This window comes from Macaca fascicularis, chromosome X, assembly GCF_037993035.2.
Source record: "Macaca fascicularis isolate 582-1 chromosome X, T2T-MFA8v1.1".
Taxonomy (NCBI): Eukaryota; Metazoa; Chordata; class Mammalia; order Primates; family Cercopithecidae; genus Macaca; species Macaca fascicularis.
The window spans coordinates 93,265,638-93,288,917 of NC_088395.1; the positions used below are offsets into that span (position 1 = coordinate 93,265,638).

At 35.7% G+C, this 23,280-nt stretch overlaps 1 protein-coding gene across 8 annotated transcripts in view; it reads left to right on the forward strand.

The window, feature by feature from the left end:
- Positions 1 to 23,280, forward strand: part of DACH2 (dachshund family transcription factor 2) — a 691,333-nt gene that overhangs the window by 498,229 nt on the left and 169,824 nt on the right. For all 8 annotated transcript variants that reach the window (XM_015444057.3, XM_015444056.3, XM_074029434.1 and 5 more), the window contains one exon: positions 728 to 859. In XM_015444057.3, coding sequence (XP_015299543.1) covers positions 728 to 859 — 132 coding nt within the window. The remainder of the gene's footprint in view (positions 1 to 727; positions 860 to 23,280) is intronic.

The window sequence follows — 23,280 nt, forward strand, 5'->3', positions numbered from 1 at the left end:
GTTCCTCAGTGTGTAAGTATGAGGCAGACAAAAAGGTAGAAAGAATACCTGAAGTCTTTTCCTTCTTCTCCCCCTCCCCACTAAGCTGATCCTCACAGGTGAGGCAGCCTATCCTTTATAAAAGTGCCAGCAAGGATATGCACTAGAAAAGTGTTCCTTTAGATATACACTAATGAGGATATACACTAAAAGGTGTTTCTTTTAGAATTTCGGAGTGCTCCCACTGACAATGCTGGTTTAGATGGAATTTATTACATAGTGAGTTCTGTCCAAAATAACCATCCAAAACTCTTAGCAGACAAAAGAATACATTAGCAAGAGTCTTGGAATGTTTTAAACAATTTGCACTTTACTATCTTTGTTTTATTTGTGTTTCAAATTGGGGATCAGATATATGTTGAATATATATTTTTTTAAATTTATAAACTATTCATTGTAGCGTGAAGGAATTATAAGAGTTGAAAGATACATTGTTAAAAATATTAACAAATTCAAGTTACTTTTGGTTTGTGCTATGCATCATAGCTCTGTAAAATAAACTTATCCAGCTTTCAATTACATTAAGAAATCATCCCCATTTTACAAAGGATCATCCATAGCCCAAACCTCAGTATCATGCAATATTTTCATGTGAAAAACCTGCACTTGTACCCCTAAATCTAAAATAAAAGTTGAAATTGTTAATATAAATAAATAAATAAATGGAATGGAATAATTCTGATTTTAGGTATAACAGCTGCAGCAATGGCTGAGGCGATGAAACTGCAGAAGATGAAGCTTATGGCTATGAACACTCTTCAGGGAAATGGAAGCCAAAATGGCACTGAATCAGAGCCTGATGATCTTAATTCTAACACAGGTGAGTGTCTTCTGGAATCCCAGACAGGTGACTCTTACTGTTTTATTGTGGGGCAGGAGAGAGGCGGGATGAGGATGGAGGAGAGAATGATATGTCTACTTTGGTTATAAAGATACTCAAGATTTTCTGTTCTTGTGATAGTTTGCTAAGAATGATGGTTTCCAGCTGCATCCATGTCCCTACAAAGGACACAAACTCATCCTTTTTTATGGCTGCATAGTATTCCATGGTATATATGTGCCACATTTTCTTAATCCATGTTCTCACTCATAGGTGGGAACTGAACAATGAGATCACTTGGACTCGGGAAGGGGAACATCACACACCGGGGCCTATCATGGGGAGGGGGGAGGGGGAAGGGATTGCATTGGGAGTTATACCTGATGTAAATGACGAGTTGATGGGTGCTGACGAGTTGATGGGTGCAGCACAGCAACAGGGCACAAGTATACATATGTAACAAACCTGCATGTTATGCACATGTACCCTAGAGCTTAAAGTATAATAATAATAATAATAAAAAGAAGATTCAACACCACGAAGACAAATAAAATGGGTATCTATTTTCTAAAAAAATAAAAAATAAATAAATAAAGATACTCAAGAGGGATGCTTAGCCCTATTGCTAGCATTTGTACACTGACATTAGAAAACAGTTACAAGTCTTAATTTCGTTTTGGAAACATTTAGTTATCTTCACTGTTTTGCTGTGGTGGAATTGAATTATAATTCCTATAGTGCTAGCCATTGTGCTCTCTGCCTGACAAAGACTGCTGCACTCCAGCATCACCCCAGGTTTCTTACTCCATCCTATTCTAAATAATTTACCACTGAAAGGCAATGCTGACAGTCCAGGTTGGCTGGGCTGAAGTCTTTTCAGCTGGAGTACCATTTCCTTAGATAAAGGAAAGTGCTGGGTGACTCCAGGCGTTATCGATAGGGATTAATGAAAAGAGGTAGAACAGGGAGCAGGCAAAGAAGAAAAGATGGATGAAAGGAAAAGAAAACAGAGGTGACTTGTAGAGTGGAAAGTCCTCTCCTCTCATGTTACTTGTTTCTTTCTTTTACCCCGTGATCATTTTACCTTGGCCTTGATCATAAGACCCCTCAGATCTCTTTTGAAGGTAGGTGGAATTATAACTATCAACACACATGAATGAATGGATGAACAGATGGAAAGATGGATGGATGGATAAGTGGAAGGATGGACACATAAATACAGGAAAGATTTAAGAAGTATCCAATTTTATTTTAGATTTAGGAGTACATGTGCAGGTTTGTTAAATAGGTAAATATTTGATTTGGGGTTTTGGTGTACATACTGATTATTTTGCCACTTAGGTACTAAAGATAGTCCCCAACAGTTTTATTTCTTTTCTGAACTTCTTCCTGCTACCCCCTCCTCCCTCAAATAGGCCCCAGTGCCTGTTGTTCCCTTTTTTTCTGTTCATATGTTCTCATCATTTAGCTCCCACTTGTAAGTGAGAACATGTAGTATTTGATTTTATGTTCCTACATCAGTTTGCTATGGATAATGGCCTCACTCCATCCATGTTCCTGCAAAGGAAATGATCTCATTGTTTTTTATTGCTGCATAGTATTCCATGGTGCACATTTACCACATTTTCTTTATCCACTCTCTCATTGATGGACGTTCAGGTTGATTCCATGTCTTTGCTATTGTGAAAAGTGCTGCAATGAACATATGTGTGCATATATCTTAATGGTAGAACAATTTATATTCCTTTGGGTGTATAACCAGTAGTGGGATGGTTGGGTCAAATAGTACTTCTGTTTTTAGTTCTTTGAGGAATCACCACACTGCTTTCCCTAATGGTTGAGCTAATTTACCCTTCCATCAGCAGTGTATAAACATTCCCCTTTCGCTACAACCTTGCCAGCATCTCTTATTTTTTGACGTTATATTAATAGCCATTCTGACTGGTGTGAGATGTTGTCTCATTGTGGTTTTGATTTGCATTTCTCTAATAATCAATGGTGTTGGGTTTTTATCATATGCTTCTTGGTCACATGTATATTTTCTTTAAAAAAGTGTCTGTCCATCTACTTTGCCCACATTTGAACAGGGTTGTTTTTTGGTTGCACATTTGTTTAAGTTCCTTGAAAATTATTGATATTAGACCTTTGTCAGATGTATCAACTGCAAATATTTTCTCCCATTCTCTAGGTTGCCTTCTTACTCTGTTGATAGTTTCTTTTGCTGTTCAGAAGCTCTTGACTTTAATTAGGTCCCATTTCTCACGTTTTACTTTTATTGCAATTGCTTTTGGCATCTTCTTCATGAAATCTTTGCCAGTTCTTATGTCCAAAACGGTATTTCCTAGGTTATCTCCCAAGGTTTTTACAGTTTGAGGTTTTATATTTAGGAATTTAATCCACTTTGAGTTGATTTTTTGTATATGCTGTAAAGAAGAGGTCCAATTTCAGTCTTCTGCATAGAGCTAGCCAGTTATACCAGCACCATTTATTGAACAGGGTGTCCTTTTCCCTTGCTCGTTTTTGTCAGCTTTATTAAAGATCAGATGGTTTCAGGTCTGTGACTTTATTTCTGGGTTAGCTATTCTGTAACATTGGTCTATGTGTTTGTTTTGTACCTGCAGTATGCAGTTTTGTTTACTGTAGCCATGTAATATAATTTGAAGGCAAGTAATGTGATGCCTTCAGCTTTGTTCTTTTTGCTTAGGATTGCTTTGGGTATTTGGGATCTATTTTGGTTCCATATGAATTTTAGAATAGTTTTCTCTAGATATGTGAAGAATATTATTGATAGTTTGATAGTAATAGCATTGAATCTGGAAATTGCTTTGGGCAGTATGGCCATTTCAGCAATATTATTTTTCCTATCCAAGAACATGAAATGTTTTTCCATTTGGTAATGAATTGTCTCAGCATTTGCTTGTCTGGAAAGGATCTTATGTCTCCTTCACTTATGAAGCTTAGTTTGGCCAAATATGTATTCTTTTTTTTTTGAAACGGAGTCTCACTCTATCGCTCAGCCTGGAGTGCAGTGGCATGATCTCAGCTCAATACAATCTCTGCCTCCTGGGTTCAAGCAATTCTCCCTGTCTCAGCCTCCCAAGTAGCTAAGATTACAGGTGCCCGCCACCACGCCTGGCTAATTTTTGTATTTTTAGTAGAGAAGGGGTTCCACCTTGTTGGCCAGACTAGTCTCGAACTCCTGATCTCAGGTGATCCACCTGCCTCGGCATCCCAAAGTGCTGGGATTATAGGTGTGAGCTACCGCGCCCAGTCACGGATATTAAGTTCTTGGTTGGAATTTCCTTTCTGTAACAGTGTTGACTATAGGCCCCCGACCTCTTCTGGCTTGTAGGGTTTCTGCTGAGAGATTTGCTGTTATTCTGATGGGCTTCCTTATGTAGGTGACCTGTCCTTTTTCTCTAGCTGCCTTTACCATTTTTTCTTACATGTCAGCCTTGTAGAATCTGATGATTATGTGTCTTGGGGAAAATCTTCATGTGAAGTGCTTGTGGGGGTTTACATACTTCCACATTTCTCAGATATTTTGTTTGTTCCTTTTCATTCTTTTTTCTTTTTAAAAAATGATCAAAAGACTGAAATTTTGTTAAAGATGCTATTAGTAGAGGAACATATGGAGGTTCTAGCAATTGTTGCTCGATTGGCTACCAGTGGCAGAGTTGGGTGGTGGTAGCCAAGTTTGGGTCAAAGCAGGACTGATGGGCCAGAAGCTGGAGCTGAGCCCTGGCTGAAAAGCAGTGGTGGAACAATGTTAATGCTCCCCGGCATTGCAACTGTGGCCTCCATTGGTGCTGTGACACCTGTGCTGGTTTGTCCCAGGGTCCAAGACTTGTGGAGGTCCTCTTGGACTTGGGAGTTGCCCCCACAAAACCTTCAGGTGACTCTTTGCCTCAGTCTAAAAGTGTGGTGGAAGGGTGCGGGTGAGCAGGGTGATTTCCCATTCCCAGTCTTACACAGGTCCCTGTGGGGAGCAGGAATCTCCCTGGGAGCTCTCACTCACTCAGCCTGTCCATGTTTGAGAGGTTCTCCTAGCCATTTTAACAATATTGATTCTTCCTATTGAAGAACATGAAATGTTTTTCCATTTGGTAATGAATTCCCTCAGCATATGCTTGTCTGAAAAGGATCTTATTTCTCCTTCGCTTATGAAGCTTAGTTTGACTGGATATGAAATCCTATTTTTTTTTTTTTTTTTGAGACAGAGTCTCATTCTATCACCCAGGCTGGAGTGCAGTGGCACGATTTTGGCTCACTACAACCTCTGCCTCCTGGGTTCAAGCAATTCTCCCTGCCTCAGCCTCCCAAGTAGCTGAGATTACAGGTGCCCACCACCACACCCGGCTAATTTTTGTACTTTTAGTAGAGAAGGGTTTTCACCATGTTAGCCAGGCTAGGCTCGAACTCCTGACCTCAGGTGATCCACATGCCTCGGCCTCCCAAAGTGCTGGGATTACAGGTGTGAGCCACCACACTCAGCCGATATTTTTTAAGATGCTGATATCTAACAGGTTAGTGGCCAGCTTTGTTCCTTTCTGTTCTCTGTTTCTGCCTGCTGCCTTGATGGATCCCTACATGATTTCTCTGTTGATTGGCCTGCACGGCAGTGTTCTCTAGCCCTTTGCTTTCTTCTCCATAAGAGCAGTGCACATGAACTGCTTCTAGTTCAACATCTTGGCCCTGTCCCCCAAATATTTTTAGAAAAAAAAAAGGCAATTAAAGATGGTTTTAGAATCCAAAGATTTCCAAACTAATTCTGCAATTTAATTCAACATAATGTGATAGGTAAATTGGCAGCAGTTTTACATCTCTTTTTCTAGACTCCTGGAAATTCAAGCATGGTGGGGCTTTATTTTTCAGGAAAGTGGTAAGAGCAATTAAAGAGGAAAATTATTGAATGAAACCAGTATGAGAAAGTCCTCTGACTTTAAGACAGTGTAGATCGCCTCATGTAAAGTTACAATTTTCATGGTGAAATGCAAGATGAGAACTGCACTTCAACCAGAGCTAACAGTGACTTTTTTCTACATAGCCTGGATGCAATTTACTGGGGAATCAGTGGAAAATGTGTATTTTATTGGGTTCTTGGAAACTGAAAACAACCCATAGATAAGAATAAACAACACTAAACAATAATAATAGCAACAGTAAGAATAGTTATTAGTTACTATGTACTAAGTATCTCACATAATAACTCATTTAATTTTTACCTAAATCTTGAGAAAAAGTACTTTCAATACTCCCATTTTATAGATCAGGAAACAGAAGCACAAAGGTTCAGCCTTGCCTATAATCACAAAGCTAGTAAATTGCAGACCTAAGTTTGAGTCTTGTGTCTAGTTAAATCCAAAGTGTTTGCTTTTCCCACGTTATGCTTCCTCTTCAATCTTGGTTTGTAATGAGAATTTGACTTTATCAAAACCGTGGAATTCAAAAAAAAATGTTAAAATGAAGATACAGTGAGAAAACTGATTATCAGATTCCTAATCCTAATGCCAGTTAACTCATACTGGCTTTCAAAACTTAAAGTAACTCAGAAATGACCAATATTCTAAAGGAAGCCTCTTATAATACAATGTTGTTATAAAGCAGTGTTTTCTACCAATAAAAATTAGTGAGAGTTCACACAGTAATTTCTTTCATGTTTGTCTCAGGAATACCAGTTTCTGGAAAAAGATATTCTACAATGTTTTTAATGTGTCTCCTTTGTAATGAGCTATCATATATGAGAGCTATACTGGTGCCTAATTTTAAACTTGCTAAATAGTTAATAATTTTCCTGTCTAGATATAATTTGGCCTAATTCTGAATATCTCTATCATTGTGATAAAATAAAGTATAGATTTCCATCTGTGTACGAAGTTATACTTGGTGCAATAGAAATTGAGTGACAGAAGTGATTGTCCTTGGCCATGCAGAGATTACAATCTAATTATCCTTATCTTGATGTAATGAAGTGAAGCTGACTTGAAGTATAATAATAATTATTATTATATAGGTTTAAATGAAGTTTCTGAAGCATTTCAAAGTCTGAATAAATGAAATCCCTGCTCTACTGGAAAGTGAAACTACTACAGTTTCCTAAATGATCATTTGTAAATGAAAATTTATTTCAAGCATTTTAGATCCGAAAATTTTTGGTAATCTGGGGACTAGTGTGTCTTGTTGCTCTTTGGGTCACCTATCTCACCATTTAAACTGAGATCAAAGACTGGGCTTGATTTCTCTTTGTTTCCAACTTTTATCTACTTTGGTGCCTTCCAAGAAGCGACAGAAATAGCTAATTCCAACAAGGGAGATCAGGGGTCATAGCATTTATGGTTTGATTACTAGTTATGGGAATGTTCTTTCTCAATGCTTATGGTTCAAGTAGGACTGGGAGATTGGCTATTTAATCCAAAGGAAAGCTAGATCTTGGAGAAACATTCAAACTTTGTTCACAAGATAAGTACTAGATCTAATCAGGCCAAAGAAAAGCAGTCAATTTGGTAAATATTCAATTGAGTGGGTTGTGAGGTATCCAGAGGGATAAACATTGAATGTTTCCATCATTTATGTGGTGACATAGAAGTGAGTGTTAGATTATGATAAAATGCAGTTATTTTCAATTTTGTTGTAAGTAATTCCAGTTGTATATTTGAAGTGACTAGCAAATAATAGACATTCCATGAAGGGCAAGTACATAAACGAAATAAGCAGTGTGGCTAGTGACTATTTCTAAACCACTCCATGAGGGATTAGAGTAATTCTTGAATAAGATTCTCAACAAAATTCAATTTTCATATTTATTAGGCTCCACAATGTACAATATTCCAACAGTTATAAAGGCAATATGTTGGTAGTCTGAGGAGAGAAGACAAAAAAAAATCACTGTATTTCAAATGCTTATGATCTAGGTAGGAGAGGAGATAAAAATGAATCAATATATAAATGACTATACTCTGACATGGAATGTGATAAAAGCAACAAGAAGAACTGTGACAATATAGAGAAAGAAAAAATTACTTCTAGATGATCAGAAAGAGATTCAATTGTAGGATGTAGAATTTGAACTGTTCTTTGAAGAAGGTGAAATTGAACATCAGAAAAAAAAAATTGCATAGCTTTGAATGAAGCATTAAGCAGATTGTCTCATTGTGTTGAGTGCCTCCAGACCAACGGGTATATCATCAAGACTTTGTCCAGTGCAGAAGAGACCAAGGAATAAAGCTCCCCTCACTTATCTGTACATAATGGCCTCGGTATTGCGTAGATCAATCATTAAAATAAAATAAGCCTTCAAAAAAATAAACACACTGTACTATTCCCCTAGACAGTCATTTTCAAATAGTGATTCTCAGAGACCCCAGGACATTTACAGAAGTTGGGTAAGAGTTGAGGACATGGCTTGAGGAAATTTTATGTTTGATTACTATAAAGTTTTGATCAATTACATTTTTAGGTTAACTATAAAGCGCCTGTTGTTTACAATCTTATTGACGAAGATCTCTAAAATTAAAATTTAGAGTCCTAAGTGACTTCAGATAATTAAATCCCAACCTTTCATACTACAGATGATGTATGAAGCATGAGAAATTGGCCAGTAATCACACAGCTAGGTAGTGAGAGATCTAGCACTGATTCATAGTTCCTTGATCTTTCCATCATAACATTATGCTTCTAATGTTTGAATCAATTTTCTAGTATAGTTTAAGCTACATAATCTAATTTCTTTCTTTTATAATGAATCTCAATCAATAAGCCTAGAGATTGAGATGCAGCTGATAAAGGAGATTTTCCTTAATTTGGCTTGACTAATATTTTGTTTACAAAATAGTTACCAGACTTCAGATGAGACCTGACCTGACCTCAGGATCTACTCTGGGAATTACTATTTTGACTACATCTCTGATAGATTTTCTTTCTTGATATTATCTTTTTTTCTCTTCAATTAAGTAAGGTATAGAAAACAAATGTTTCGCTTGAAGTTCTGAAACTGTCCAATTAATCAAGCCATAAAATACATATATTTGTATTTTAATATGTAGTGTATATATATATACATATTGTGTGTGTGTGTGTGTGTGTGTGTGTATATATATATATATATATAATGAAGTAGTATTCAACCATAAAAATATAACAAGATCCTGACATTTGCAACAACGTTGATGGAACTGGAGGTTAATATGTTAAGTGGAGTAAGCCAGGCATGGAAAGACAGTCTCTGCATATTCTCACTTATTTGTGGGAGCTAAAAATTAAAATGAGTGAATACATGGAGATAGAGAGTAGAAGGTGACTCACAAGGGTAGTGGGGGGTGAGGTGAGGAGGTGATGTGGGGAGGGTTAATGGGTACAAAAATAGAAAGAATGAATAAAACCTAGTATTTGCTAGCACAACAGGGTTACTATAGTCAAAAATAATTTAATTGCACATTTAAATATAACTAAAAGAGTGTAATTGGATTGTATTTTTTGTGGATAACACAAAGGATAAATACCTGAGGTGATAGATAACCTGTTTACCCTAAAGTGATTATTATGTTTTGTATACCTGTATCAAAATATCTCCTCAATATATATCCATAAATATACTTACCATGTACCCACAAAAATTAAAAATTGAAATTAAAAAATCTAGTTAGAGCCACAAATATTATAAATTATTAAATATGGTTTAGAATTTTATACTGTTTTAAGTATAAACTCAATGATTTATATCCCTGCTCTGAAATCAAGCTGAGGGCATATTACCTTTCCTGTTTTCTCCCGTATGAGTGGCATTTGTTTTTATAAGACACAATTATAAATATAAATGAATGGTCTCTCTTTGTTGAATGTATTTGTGGTCATATGAACATTTTTCTTGAGAGGCCAATTTTTGGTTCTTATAAGCCATTTTCACAATGGTTTGTGTAACCAGAAAACTTTAAAAATGAGTTTGTTTTTCAATTTAAGAGTGAGCACACTCTGTTTTAAATGACTTATTGTGGCAGAATTACTATTTTAATTTCATCATTGTTATTAGTGGCTAAATCACCTGAAGGCATAATACCACAGGTATAAAAACATGCCAAGTATTCAATTAAAATTTTTCTGCTGGTGTTAATATGTTTATCTATCTTTTCATTTTAAAAAGGATCAAATTTTGTTTTTTCTGCATATTCCTTGTGACTTTTTATTCTAGCCCCCCATGACCCATTGATTCTTGCCATTTAATTGTGGAGGTATTGGCTTTTATTTGTGAAAGCCTTTATCAAAATACAGACTAAAAGATCATGCTTTCACAATTGAACTAAACAGAGAAATGTACAGCAATGTACCAACTTCCTAGAGGGTATGAGATCAATCGTTGTGCATTTTGCTCTTCACAAAAAAACCAACCACGGTGGTCAGAGAGCACGTATTTCATGACCTAAGGAAATTTCCAAATTTATTGACACATCCTGAAATAAGCAGCACACTGACCTAAAAATACTGGAAGGCCGTATTTAGTGGAGATGTTTGAATGTGTGTGAAAAAAAGAGTTTTCCTGCTGGGAGTTCTTACATCTTCTATTTTGCTTAAGTTGATATTTTTGGGTGATTCGACAAGAGCAGAGGCAGGAGAGTATGAAAATAGAGTGAATACCATTAGGCTTTAAAAGAAAAAGCAAATATAGGAGTTAGAATATTCTTATGCAAGACCAGAATTTTCTCTTTGAAGGCAGACCTATAGTTTCTTTGATTTGAGGTTTGTTTAATAGTTTCCATAATGGCTGCACCATGACTCTGCATCAAGATTTCAGCATGAATAACAACTTGTTCATGTTTCATTTAGCTCCAAATGAGAAATTCTGTTTTTTATTGTTTTAGGAAATTAGTCTGTGTACTATTTCTCATGGAGCTTTATAATTAATCACTAAAGGTTACGGCTGTAGAGAGTTTGTGGGAAATAGATGCTTGAATGATTATAATTGTAGCTGTCAAATTAGAAATATAGTTATACAGTTGCAGAATCTATTTTTAAACTATAACAAAGACTTCCAGGGTTGCCCATTTACTTGTAGAAATAAATGGAGTATTTTTAACTGCATTGCTTACTTCAGGAAGAACTATGCTCAGTGATGTTCTCTGGAGAACCCACGATTATAATCATGTAAATCTTTATCCTCCGAGTCCCTGCTTGTTCTGACTTTTGTGTCAGTTTTGCTTCCATGGAGCAGATGTTGAGTACTTTACCTTTTGGAAAATATAGTTTTAGTGGAGAGAATCAAAGTGTATATGGTTGATTAACTTGCAAAGTTGAATTAGAAAATCCCAAGATTGCCTTCTTTCTTTATGCTATCCAAACACCTCATTAGATATGGAGCAAGATGTTTCTAGGGAATCAAGCGAGGCATGCTGTTTTTATTAGCTCCTGATACCAAGAACTGTTTTGAGAGGGTTTTTTTCTGATAGAATTTTCAACTTTTACTACTTTACCCATCTTTCTTCTGTGCTTATGACCCCTTAAAAAGTAAGCCAGAAGAACCTATTGTTTTTTCAATACCCTTCTATAACTCATTCCAGGAGTAAGCAACTCCCACTTCTGGGGACTTGTTTATTATGTCTCTTCCTAATGCCTCATCTAGTGAATTACATTTCTTGTTTTGTCAGTAATATTAAGGTCAGTTTGTATGCAGTCACCTCAGAGTTTGGCCTAGTGTTATCTCTTCCTCACAATTAATAATCTGAAATGATGTGATCTATCCTTATAGATCCTGTTAGCCAACGCATAATCATTCTGATCTTCCTAGTCCTCCACCTTCCTCCTGTCCCCAACTATGCTATTATCAAATCAAAGGGCAGAACTTCACTTTTGAGAAGATGTAATCAGTGTTGAATATATTGTCTCGATTCCTACATGTTATTCTCATTTAGTGTTTCTGGTTTTTTGTACATTCATGCTAAATATCTAGCTCTGCTACAGTTTTGCGTGGTTCAAAACAAGTGATTTCAACCAAGTATTCTCTCTTGGTGCTTTGGTTATAATGAATGAGTCTGGGATAATCATATTGCCTTAGAATTCATTATTATAATTCTTGAGCATCATTAGTCTAGTCCCATCGTCTGTTTGTATTGTTTTTACTTAATGGGTACTCTCCTGAATCTGTTGCTCTCATAGTCCATACTATTTATTCCTTACAGAATCTTTCACTTAGTGATGTCACCTCAGGTTCTGAACCCCTTCCTTAGAAGTTTGAGGTTAGTGTCATGTGATCAAAATGTGCCTCTGTCCATGTTCAGTACACTGACAGAAATGTTTTTCCTGCTTTTGGGATTTGGAAAATACTTTTTTGTATCATTGCCTCAACTTAACATTTATTCATGGGTGATCACTCTTCGTGCCCCTTCTGGGAACTCTCTTCAGGTGTGTGCTCTGACTGGATTTTCACAATATATTGATGAGCCAATTGTTTAGAATGGTCTCCAAAACCTTAGTAAAGTCAAAATAAATTATATCTATTGTTTCCCCTCTATCTCCCATGCTGTCATTCTGTCACAGGAGATTAGATGCGCCTGACAAGACTCAATCGCTAGGAAGCCATGCAGGGTGTTATCCAGCATACTGTTCCCTTCAAGGTATTTGCAAATTGATTTGCAGTATCTTCCAAGACACACATGTTATCCTTACAGGTTAAGTACAAACAGGTGAAAAATAACAGAATGGGAAAATATAGGCAATGGTTCTTAAACTGGACCAAAAAGTAATATAATTTTATTTTATTTTCTAAAACCTTTGACAAATTATTGTTATATCTACGTTGAGAGATTGTGTTCATAAATGGAGTTTACTATAAGTAATTATTGGTATATGCTATCATTTAAGAAGTGTTCCTTCATGAATTAAATGGAACATGACAAAATATTCAATAGTAATTTGCTTAATACAATGCCAGATTTCAAAGGTTAATTTACAGCGTATATTGATTTTGAGATACTCTTTAGAGTATATATGTATCTAAAAATTAAAATAATAGTAATTCTGCACTGTCATCATATACATATATACTCTTATTTTGTTTCTATTTACTTTTCAAAAGGCAGTTTAATAAGCATATAGTTTCACATAGAGTTGAGCTCATTAAATATCTCCCACATTGAATGGATTCTACTTTACACTGGACATATTAGTGTAAGGGACTCAGATATAATCACTATTATTTTTTCTAAATCCTACTTTTCTATGATACTTGGATATTAACATCACAGTCGTGGATCTAATCAGTATATACAGTGAACCTAGTTCATGCATTGAACTCAAGTAATAAATACTTGTGCCCTTATGGAAAGTTTGGAAGTTCTGTAGTATCCAAAGTGAAAATTTTGTGAGTTTTGTGAGTTTTATTGAGGTAAAATTCACATACCATAAAATTCACTCTTTTGAAGTGTACAGTTCAGTGGTTTTAGTATATTTACAGACTTATACAACTACTATCATTATCTAATTCTAGTCTTAATAACTTATTGTCAAATTCCAGAAATATTTTATCACTCCATGAAGAAATCCTGTACCCATTAGGATGCCCATTTCTCTGCATCCACAAGAACCTGGAAACCACTAATTTACTATTACATTGTACTCTCTGTATGGATTTACCTATTCTGGATATTTCACATAAATAGAATCATACAATATGTGACCTCTTGTGTCTGACTTTATTTTACTTGGAATAATGTTTTTAAGGTTCTTCCATATTGTAGCATGTATCAGAAATTCATTTATTTTAATGCCTGAATGAGATTCCGTTTTATGAAAATACTATATTTTGTTTATCCATTTATCTGTTCATGGCCATTTGGGTTGCTTCCACTTTCTGGCTATTATAAATAATATTACTATAAACATCTGTGTGCAAGATTTGTGTAGACATATGGTTTCATTTCTCTGGGATATATACCAAGGAGTAGAATTGCTGGGTACAATGATAACTCTGTTTTTAACACTTTGAAGAAATGCCAAACATTTTACATTTCCAAAGTGAATTTTGTACATTACATATTCACAGATTGGTTTCAAAAAATAGATTTTCATACACCATGCATTTCCTGGATGCTCTGCACTCTATGGTCTTTCTTATGCAAATTTCTTGATATTCCAACATTTTAATTCCCCTTTTTAGAGGTAAGCTGATCCTGCCAAGTGGTAGCATTAAAGTTTATTTTTCTTTTTTTTTTTTTTTTTTTTTTTACAAAAAACTTTACTTTTTACAAAAAAAGTAAAGTTTATTGCCTTCAACAATAAAAGCAAAGGTTGTGACTTTAAAGAAAGTTTAAGAAGTGAAATATGATTGGTTGATATATGGAGAGAGGAATTGACCTCTGACTTTTCTGAAGTTTTTAGTATAAAGAATATAGAGCAGGAAAATAAATTATGCCACATAGGGGTCATCATATCAGTATTGTCATCAAGACCAATGCTCTCATAGACTCAGCTCTACTAGAATTAGCCTGGCATTCTACCCTTGGCTTCTGGTCACATATGGGTTAAGACAGTTCAGATTCAGAAGGAGGAAATGTATACAGAGTAAAGTAGGAAGGTATCACTAGTTGGGATAAAGATATGTCTGTTTTACTTCAAAAGGTGGGAGGTGGCTCATGCCTGTAATCCTAGCACTTTGGGAGACCGAGGCAGGCAGATCATGAGGTCAGGAGATCGAGATCATCCTGGCTAACACGGTGAAACCCTGACTCTACTAATATTAAAAATACAAAAAAATAGCTGGGCATGGTGGCACGCTCCTGTAGTCCCAGCTACTCGGGAGGCAGGAGAATAGCTTGAACCCGGAAGGCAGAGGTTGCAGTGAGCCGAGATCATGCCATTGCCCTCCAGCCTGGGTGACAGAGCGAGATCCCGTCTCAAACAAAAGCAAAAACGAACAAACAAACAAAGGTGGGAGATGGGGGTTATGTAAGTTTTCTTCTACTGAAATAACATGAACAGTAGTACAAGGATAAAAGAAAAAACAGGCCGGGCGCGGTGGCTCAAGCCTGTAATCCCAGCACTTTGGGAGGCCGAGGCGGGTGGATCACGAGGTCAGGAGATCGAGACCATCCTGGCTAACCCGGTGAAACCCCGTCTCTACTGAAAAATACAAAAAAAAACTAGCCGGGCGAGGTGGTGGGCGCCTGTAGTCCCAGCTACTCCGGAGACTGAGGCAGGAGAATGGCGTGAACCCGGGAGGCGGAGCTTGCAGTGAGCTGAGATCCGGCCACTGCACTCCAGCCTGGGCGACAGAGCGAGACTCCGTCTCAAAAAAAAAAAAAAAAAAAAAAAAAAAAAAAAGAAAGAAAAGAAAAAACAAATTCTGGGGAAGTTGCCACTGGGTGAACTGTCTTAAGGTATACTCTCATAGGTTTTGGTAAGTCCTTAAGGGAGTGATATCTTCCTAGACTTTTTTCTCTTCTCTTCTGGCTTACTATGGAGAATTATGCCTAAATCTTAAACCTTACAACAGTTAAATGAGACCCCTTTCAAAGGGATTAACACCCTAAATATTATATACATACAGATTTAAATTTATGTACCATACACATATATATATTCTTTATTGGTATATAAATATGTCATGATAATGATAAATGGATAATGATTACACATAAGATAAACATTTATCAAAAATTGTACTATAAATAATAAAACAGTAAAATATAAAGTGAAATAAAAAAATAATTATAGACAGTGAAAATTAGTAGCTTTTTAATAATAAAAGAAGAATATAGTTGGAGAAACTTTCAGGAAACCACTATTAAGATCGTTGACTCTCGGAGTAAAACTTCAATATGGAAACAATGTAGGCACTCGCTGTAAGAAATACTCATTTCACTCATGTATGAGAGTTTTGGTTTTTAACTTACTGAGGGAAGTTGATGGACACAGATTCTAAAGAGTTATGTTTCCTTTCAGAATTAGATATAATTAATGAAGTAACAAAAGACACTGCCTCAGAGCTACATTTATCTTTAAGTAAGATAATTTTATGGACTCTGAGAAATTGTGGTGTTTCTGCCATTGCCAACTCTCTTAGGATGTGTTTAATGCAAAGCATAAAGTTAATTGTAAAGCTACCCAGGGTATTCTATTTTTGACAGTTATTAGTCATTTACATGTTAGTGTGAATCAAAGTTTGAGAGCTAATGCTGATGAGAGGAGGGAATTCCCTGGACAGAGATTTTAAACAACAGGAGAGAAAAGAGAACTAAAAGTTAGGGTCCCAGACACAAACGCTTCCTGTTTCAAAGTTTACCTCATTCTTTTCTGAACCTTTAATATTTCCTAATGAATGGTATTTCCAAATCTTATTGAAGATGCCTATCTTCTCTTTCTTGGCAAAAAGAGGAGGTTGTTCCTTCACAAGGATTATTCTCCATGTGTAAATTGACACCATGTCCACTTAACCTAATGCATTCTCAGTCCAGGTCTCTCTTTTTTCTGTATGAATTAAATTGTCAAGTCTCTCTAGCTGCATCATAAATGGTTGATTACAAGTGCCTCCTCTAGGTGATCATCCTAAAATCCTAATGTTTATCTTAAATGGCTTGCAGAAATTTGCAAAGAAACCTCTATAAACCATTAGGACTGATTTGCATCTAAATCATTTTTAACCAGGAGGCAAAAGTTATTTTCTGCAGATGCTCAAGGTTTGTATTTTATGGGCAGCAGCATCTATGAAAACTACATACCTCATTATAAAAATAGAGCACAAATGCTATTCCCTTTTAACTTTCTGGCTTTTAGGCTCGTTCCTCCTACTGAGACATAATCAATGGAACATCAATGCATTGTACTGGAGACAGTACCTGCTCCCATAAAACACTGAGCAAAGAACAAAGCATTTGTTTTCCTAGTGTGGATGCTGAAGTTAACCTGCATTATTTAATAAAGATATTTTTGCTTTCTCAAGAGATATATCAAGTAGTAGTAAATATTTCGGTGTTATTTCTTTAGGAAGTTCAAATGTTTTGAGTGTAGACCTTCTTTTGGGAGGGTAGAGGGTGGTGGTGTTTGCGGGGAGGGAGGGAGTTGGAGGAATCAAAGGAATGAGGAAAAGCATCATGCTGTAAAGTTTGATTGTTGTTCTACCTCTTTTTCCAACTATACCTGCCATGGAGTTTTCTCATAAATGCAAACATCCTTCATAATACGTTTAAAAACAACAAATACATCACTCGGATGAATATTTAAGGAACCATCAGGAGGGGAGAAACTCATTGGTTTAATGGAATGCTGTCAAGGCAAATGAACATCATGAAAGACACTGGGGCAGAATTGATACCTTTGTACTGACATGTTAAAAGAAAAGCCCATGCATTATTTAGAAAACCCAGAAGTCTGTCAGCCGCATGATTGCCGAGTTAGCAGATGCAGGAGGATTCTGCTCGAGTTGAAAAGAAATGTGTAGGCACAGATCCATACTGTAACCTTTCATGTTTTACACCCACCATGAATACTCAGCTATTAGGCAGTCAGCGTTTTTGAGTTTTTCTTTTTTAAATTTTCAAGTGCTTCAAAAGGCAAAAGAGGTACATCTTTTAGTCTAAAAAAGCAACATGCCTGGGCTGTTATTTCAGTGTTAGAGTAAAGATGACAAGACCAAAGATTGTTTTTCATGTTTTTGAGTGTTGCGCAAGGTTCCCAGGAGTGTTTTGAAGTTGTTAAAGTAGGTATTATTTTTACACATTTATCTCATGAACAAAGTATTTTCTTAACCATTTTGCCTTCAATAAACATAAGGAAACACTTTATTTTAGTGATTTAAGTGCATGAGCATGCCATTTATAAACATGGAAAGTTCTATAGTCTACTAATATAAAAATGAATTTATAGATACTATACATGTAAGCATTTAATATAATTTTATTGAATACACAAGGGCAGCATTGTCTAGTAACATCTTGCCAAAATATAGTTATTGACATCCTTATGCCTTTGTATTACCCCTATGAGGCAAGTAAGAAGCCAGTATTCTGACTATTATCATAGAAGAGACAAAGAGAGGCACAAAAGAATGAAGTACCTCTCTTAAGGTGACATATTTTGACACTAAGAGAAAATTAGTGGTAACAAAGCCAAGATTTTGTGTTTTCAGTCTAGTGAGCCTAATGTGTTTTCTACTCTGCTGCTGCATCCCACCTTTTCTCTGTAAGTCTCTCTGCATTTATATGTGTTTAATTGTCTCTAAGCCAGAAAATACTTAATGAAAATTTCCTATTCCATATTAGCTGCTAATTCATAGCCAATGAAGGAAAAATCACAACCAGCCAATCAGGATTAATGGCATAGAATTGGAAAGTAATATTTTTTGTATCATCTATATTTTGGAAAAGTCTGTCCAAGTAGATTTCAGGAAGTTAATTGCTGATGAGGGTTCAATTTAAAATTATATATTACTTTGTTAAAAAAGAAAAAACCCTACAAATCTTTTGATAGAATTTCCACTGGAAATAATGAATAGCAAAAATTTATAAAACATATGTTATTCCCTGATTTCTGGGTCACTAGTATTTCTATGGAAACAGATGTGCATACTTCGACATATAAATGGTTAAACTTTCTTTTCATAAGTTCTTGTGGATTTGGTATTGTGTACAGGACTTCTTTGGGAGGAGCATTAATTTACACTTTTTATTTTCAGAAAACTTATCATCATTACTATTATATGCTATTTCTACTGACAAAATCACAATAAGTGAAAAATTCAGGAAGCCAAATTAATATTTTGAATCAACTTGTAGAATGGTCTGAGGTCCGAATTCTCATTTTGCCTGGTTCCTTTGCTTCTGGATGATATTTTCCAACTCTATCCTCTCTTTTTCGTCTCCACTAACCTCTGTTTACTCCTCTTCTCTACTATGTCTACCAGATATATTAAGTTAATAAAGGCATTCATATACTTCAGCAATGTTTTTGGAGGTGTGTGTGTGTGTGTGTGTGTGTGTGTGTGTGTGTGTGTATGAGAGAGAGAGAGAGAATGAGCATATGCATGCTGAAGTGCTGAAGCACCTGCATCAACATCACTATCGCTACAGTCATAGTCCAGGAAAGATGTCCTTGCTCTCAAGCAAGAAACAAGAACTATCATGATGGTTTGGGAATGAGGAAAAATAAGAGGGTGAAATAAGAGAGTGCCTTTGACATTAAGTTGAGAAATTGCAGAGGAAGCAACCTAACATTAGGTGTTAAAAGACCTGGATTCTAGAACCACCTCTGCCAAGAAGTAGCTGTGAATCCAGGCAAGTCTCTTTCTGTACCTGAGCCTCAGTTTTCTGATTTGTAAAATAGAAAGTGGGATTAGATTACAGTTAAATCAATTCTAGCTGTGGCAATTCTCTCTTTGTACATAGGGTAATGAGTTATTGCTGTCACTCTAATTGCAGAAGGGAGAAAGAGAGGTGTGGCAATACATAGGTAAGATGCCCATTTAGTTCTGGAACTGTCTGTAAATAAACTTTAGAAAATTAATAATCCAGATATTGTTTTACTGCCAATTCTTCATTTTCTTCTAGAATTCTAGAGTAACTACATTTCCATCATACACATTAGAAAACATTGAGTTGCTGTGTGATGCATCTCAACAGTGTATAGTAAAGAATGTGGCCCTGGGCCAGATGCGGTGGCTCTCACCTGTAATCCCAACACTTTGGGAGGCTGAGGCGGGTGGATCACTTGAGGCCAGGAGTTCCAGACCAACCTAGCCAACACGGAGAAATGCTGTTTCTACAAAAAAAAAAAAAAAAGGAAAAAAATTAGCCTGGCATGGTGGCGCACACCTGTAGTCCCAGCTACTCAGAAGGCTGAGGCATGAGAATCACTTGAACCTGGGAGGCAGAGGTTACAGTGAGCTGAGATCATGCCAGTGCACTCCACTCTGGATGACAGAGCAAGACTCTGTCGGAAAAAAAAAAAAAAAAAAAAAGAAAGAGAGAGAAAGAAAGAGAGAGAGAGGAAGGCAGGAAGGCAGGAAGGCAGGAAGGCAGGAAGGCAGGAAGGCAGGAAGGCAGGAAGGCAGGAAGGAAGGAAGGAAGGAAGGAAGGAAGGAAGGAAGGAAGGAAGCAAGGAAGGGAGGGAGGGAGGAAGGGAGGGAGGGAAAGAAAGAAGAAAGAGAGAGGGAGAAAGAGAAAGAAAGAAGAAAGAGAGAAAGAAAGAGAGAAAGAGAAAGAAAGAGAGAAAGAAAGAAAGAGAAAGGAAGGAAGGAAGGAAGGAAGGAAGGAAGGAAGGAAGGAAGGACGGAAGGAAGGAAGGAAGGAAGGAAGGAAGGAAGGAAGGAAGGAAGGAAGGAAGGAAGGAAGGAAGGAGGGAAGGAAGGAAAGAAAGAGGCCCTGGTCTTAACCGCTTTCCATCCACAATAAAAGGGTAAAAGGATTAATGTAATACACTAGATTTGTCATTATTCTTGAAAGAGTTAAAATTCAAATGAGAAGCCTTCTCTCTCCTTTGCCTGTAGGACCAGAGTCATCATATTTATCCTTCTTCAGTTTAGAATTATTTGGATCTCCATGAGCTATATGGCTTAAAATACTATGAATAGGGACACTTTAAAGCTCTGTTTGGACTACTTGAAACAAACTCTCCATAAGAAAATTGTAAGTAAATAAAGTGCAAAAAACATGTCCTTCAGACATTCAGCAATGTCTTCCCTGGATTCATTAACGTTAACGAGAACTGCATGCTTCATTGAAGGAAAAGATATACCTCTTAGTTTATATTTCATCCATTTAGGGATATTGCATGAACCACTTTACTTGGTTTATTTATTCTATTACCTTCCTTGAATTTGAAGAATTGGCACTGTGTTTTAATAGGGTAAAAAAATAACTTTGTCTTATCGAATCAAAATTAGCTACTTGAAAGTAATCTATTTTCTTATGTAAGCTTTGTTGTAGCAAATTTACTTTGAAGTATGAGGAACATGTCTTTGTAGAGCACAAGAAGATACCTCCAGGCACCTACCAAACAACAGAGAAGGAATTTTTCAGTTTCTTGTTAATTTCCTCATGTACTAAATGCAACACAATAAAAACTAATGACAAAATACAAGTAGCGCAGCCTAAGCTATGTAGAGTAAAGCATTTTCACATGTCTGTAACTTTGCTGATCTTTGACAAATTTATAGTGTCTAACTACAGAGGTCTAAATCTTCAAAGCTTGAAAAGCAGAGATGCAGCATGAACTAATCTTCATTTTTCCCCTATCTTCTTACAGCAGCATTAATGGAAATGTATTTTGTTTAATGACTCTGAAATCCTGTTTGTAATTAGATGTGGGAATTGGTCTTACTTTGTAACAGATGATACTGGAATAATAATATGAGAGATGCTACACTGAGACCACTATTCTCCTAAATCTATATCATTTTTCATTTTATTGACAAGAGATGTGTACAAGAAACAAAGAAATTGATTTTAAAAGGGAAGAAAATAAGATCTAATAAAAACTTCCAATCCAAATATTTTAGTGTTATTTTCAATATGTTGCGGTGGGGAAATGAAAGAGCATGCACCTTGTTTTTAATTTTAGGAAACGAGGGTTTTCGATTTGTTGCTTTGTTCCTGATAATGATCTCTGAATATTATTGCAAAGACTAGGTAGAGAAGTTTAATTAAGTGACATATATCATATAATTGAAGCATGTATTATATGTTAGTATGGTTATACAAAATAATATCATCTTTTAAATAAAAATTTTATATTCAAACAAAGAATTTAATGAGTTGACAGACTGAATGTAACAGCTATTCCGTATGTTATGTACTTCATTGTCAGTAAATGCTAGAGTCACAAATCATTCTGGTCACTAAAGACTTACTAATATTTGGAGGTCTTAGATTTTTTTTTTTCTCATTTAATGTTAATGGGTTCCAAGGGCCAAAAAAAGTAGCCTAAAAAGAAATTATATGCGTTATGAATAGGTTTCATCTTCCCTTCAAAACACATGTATTATTGCCCATTGATAATTGTAAGAATGATCAGATGTACTAACACATTACTGGTGGCGTTTCTGATTATACATATCTAATAGCATATGATTATCAAATTCAGTCTTACTGCATTTGTTTGCTTTCCAATTCTTGTTTTAGACCCTTCTTAGTAGATACAAGAATTAGCAAAAAAAAAAAAAAAAAAAAAAAAGATATTATATATTGGTCATTTACTTGAAAGCTCACATTTGTTTAGCAATTTAGTTCACAAAGTGGTTTCACATCAACATATTTCCTTTGATTATCATGAAAATTCTATAAGGCAAGTAGAGCGAGTAGTGTCATGATTTCTCTTTGGTATTAGAAGAAACCAAGGCCCAAAGAGGCTCAGTGATTTAGTAAAGTTCAAATAGACATTATATGGTCAAATATATGAATTTTAACTCCAAAGCTTACATTATTTTCATGGCAAAATAACTCATTGTAAAAAAATTAAATTGAGAACACATATGGTTCCATCAATGTACAGGTTAATAGATTTTGGTGACATCATAATGGTAAGAACACAATGTAATTAGAATGGAAATTTTCCTAAACCCTGGGTTCATGACTGCTCACACTGCAAAGCAGTAGAGGAGATTTCAGTTTGATGATGGTGAACAGCATCTTTTATTTGCTATGATAACTAGCATTAGGTGTTTTTGTTTTAAATGATAAGTAACACTGTCACAGGGGATTCTATCTTTTTCTTTCTTTTGCAAAGAAGAAGACAGCTATTACAATCAATCTATTTGTTCTTTGTACATGTAATCTGTTAGTGATAAACGCTAATAAAAATAACCTGTTTGAGCCCAAATTTACAAATCAACTCTAAGAGAGTCTAGCTGCTTCATTATGAAAGCTCCTTATTCAACAATGTAATACTTGTCTGGTCTTCATTTTTATGTTCATTACTCTAGAATAGTGTCTTACATAAAGTTGGGATGATAAATATATCAAGAATAGATCAATTATCTCACGTTTAACACAAGTTTCTGGCCGAGACTAGGCACTCAGTAATAAATATTTGATGAATGCTGATTGCGTAGTGTGCCATTGTATTCAATACGTTATGCTGAGAGTCCTGTGGATTACACTATTGTAGGACATACTGTTATTCTAGCTCTGTCTTCATTATAGACTAAGATTTTTTTGTCAATAGAAACAAAGAATTGCCTTTCTCTGCAACGTCCAAAATAAATAAATAAATAGAAATTTTATAAGCATTTTTTTTTCTTCTAATCAGGCTACTGGAAAGTGTACTTAGAGGTGAAATAATTATAATGAACAAACCTGTGATAAGCTTCAACTTAGAAACTCTGAAGGAAAACATTAAATTTGTTGCTGTGATTTGATTTGCTACTGCAAAGTCAGTAACAGCGGTTCTTATCAATGCATTATTTTGGGTCACTTCCAAGTTGAACAATACACTTTGTCTCAGTGAAG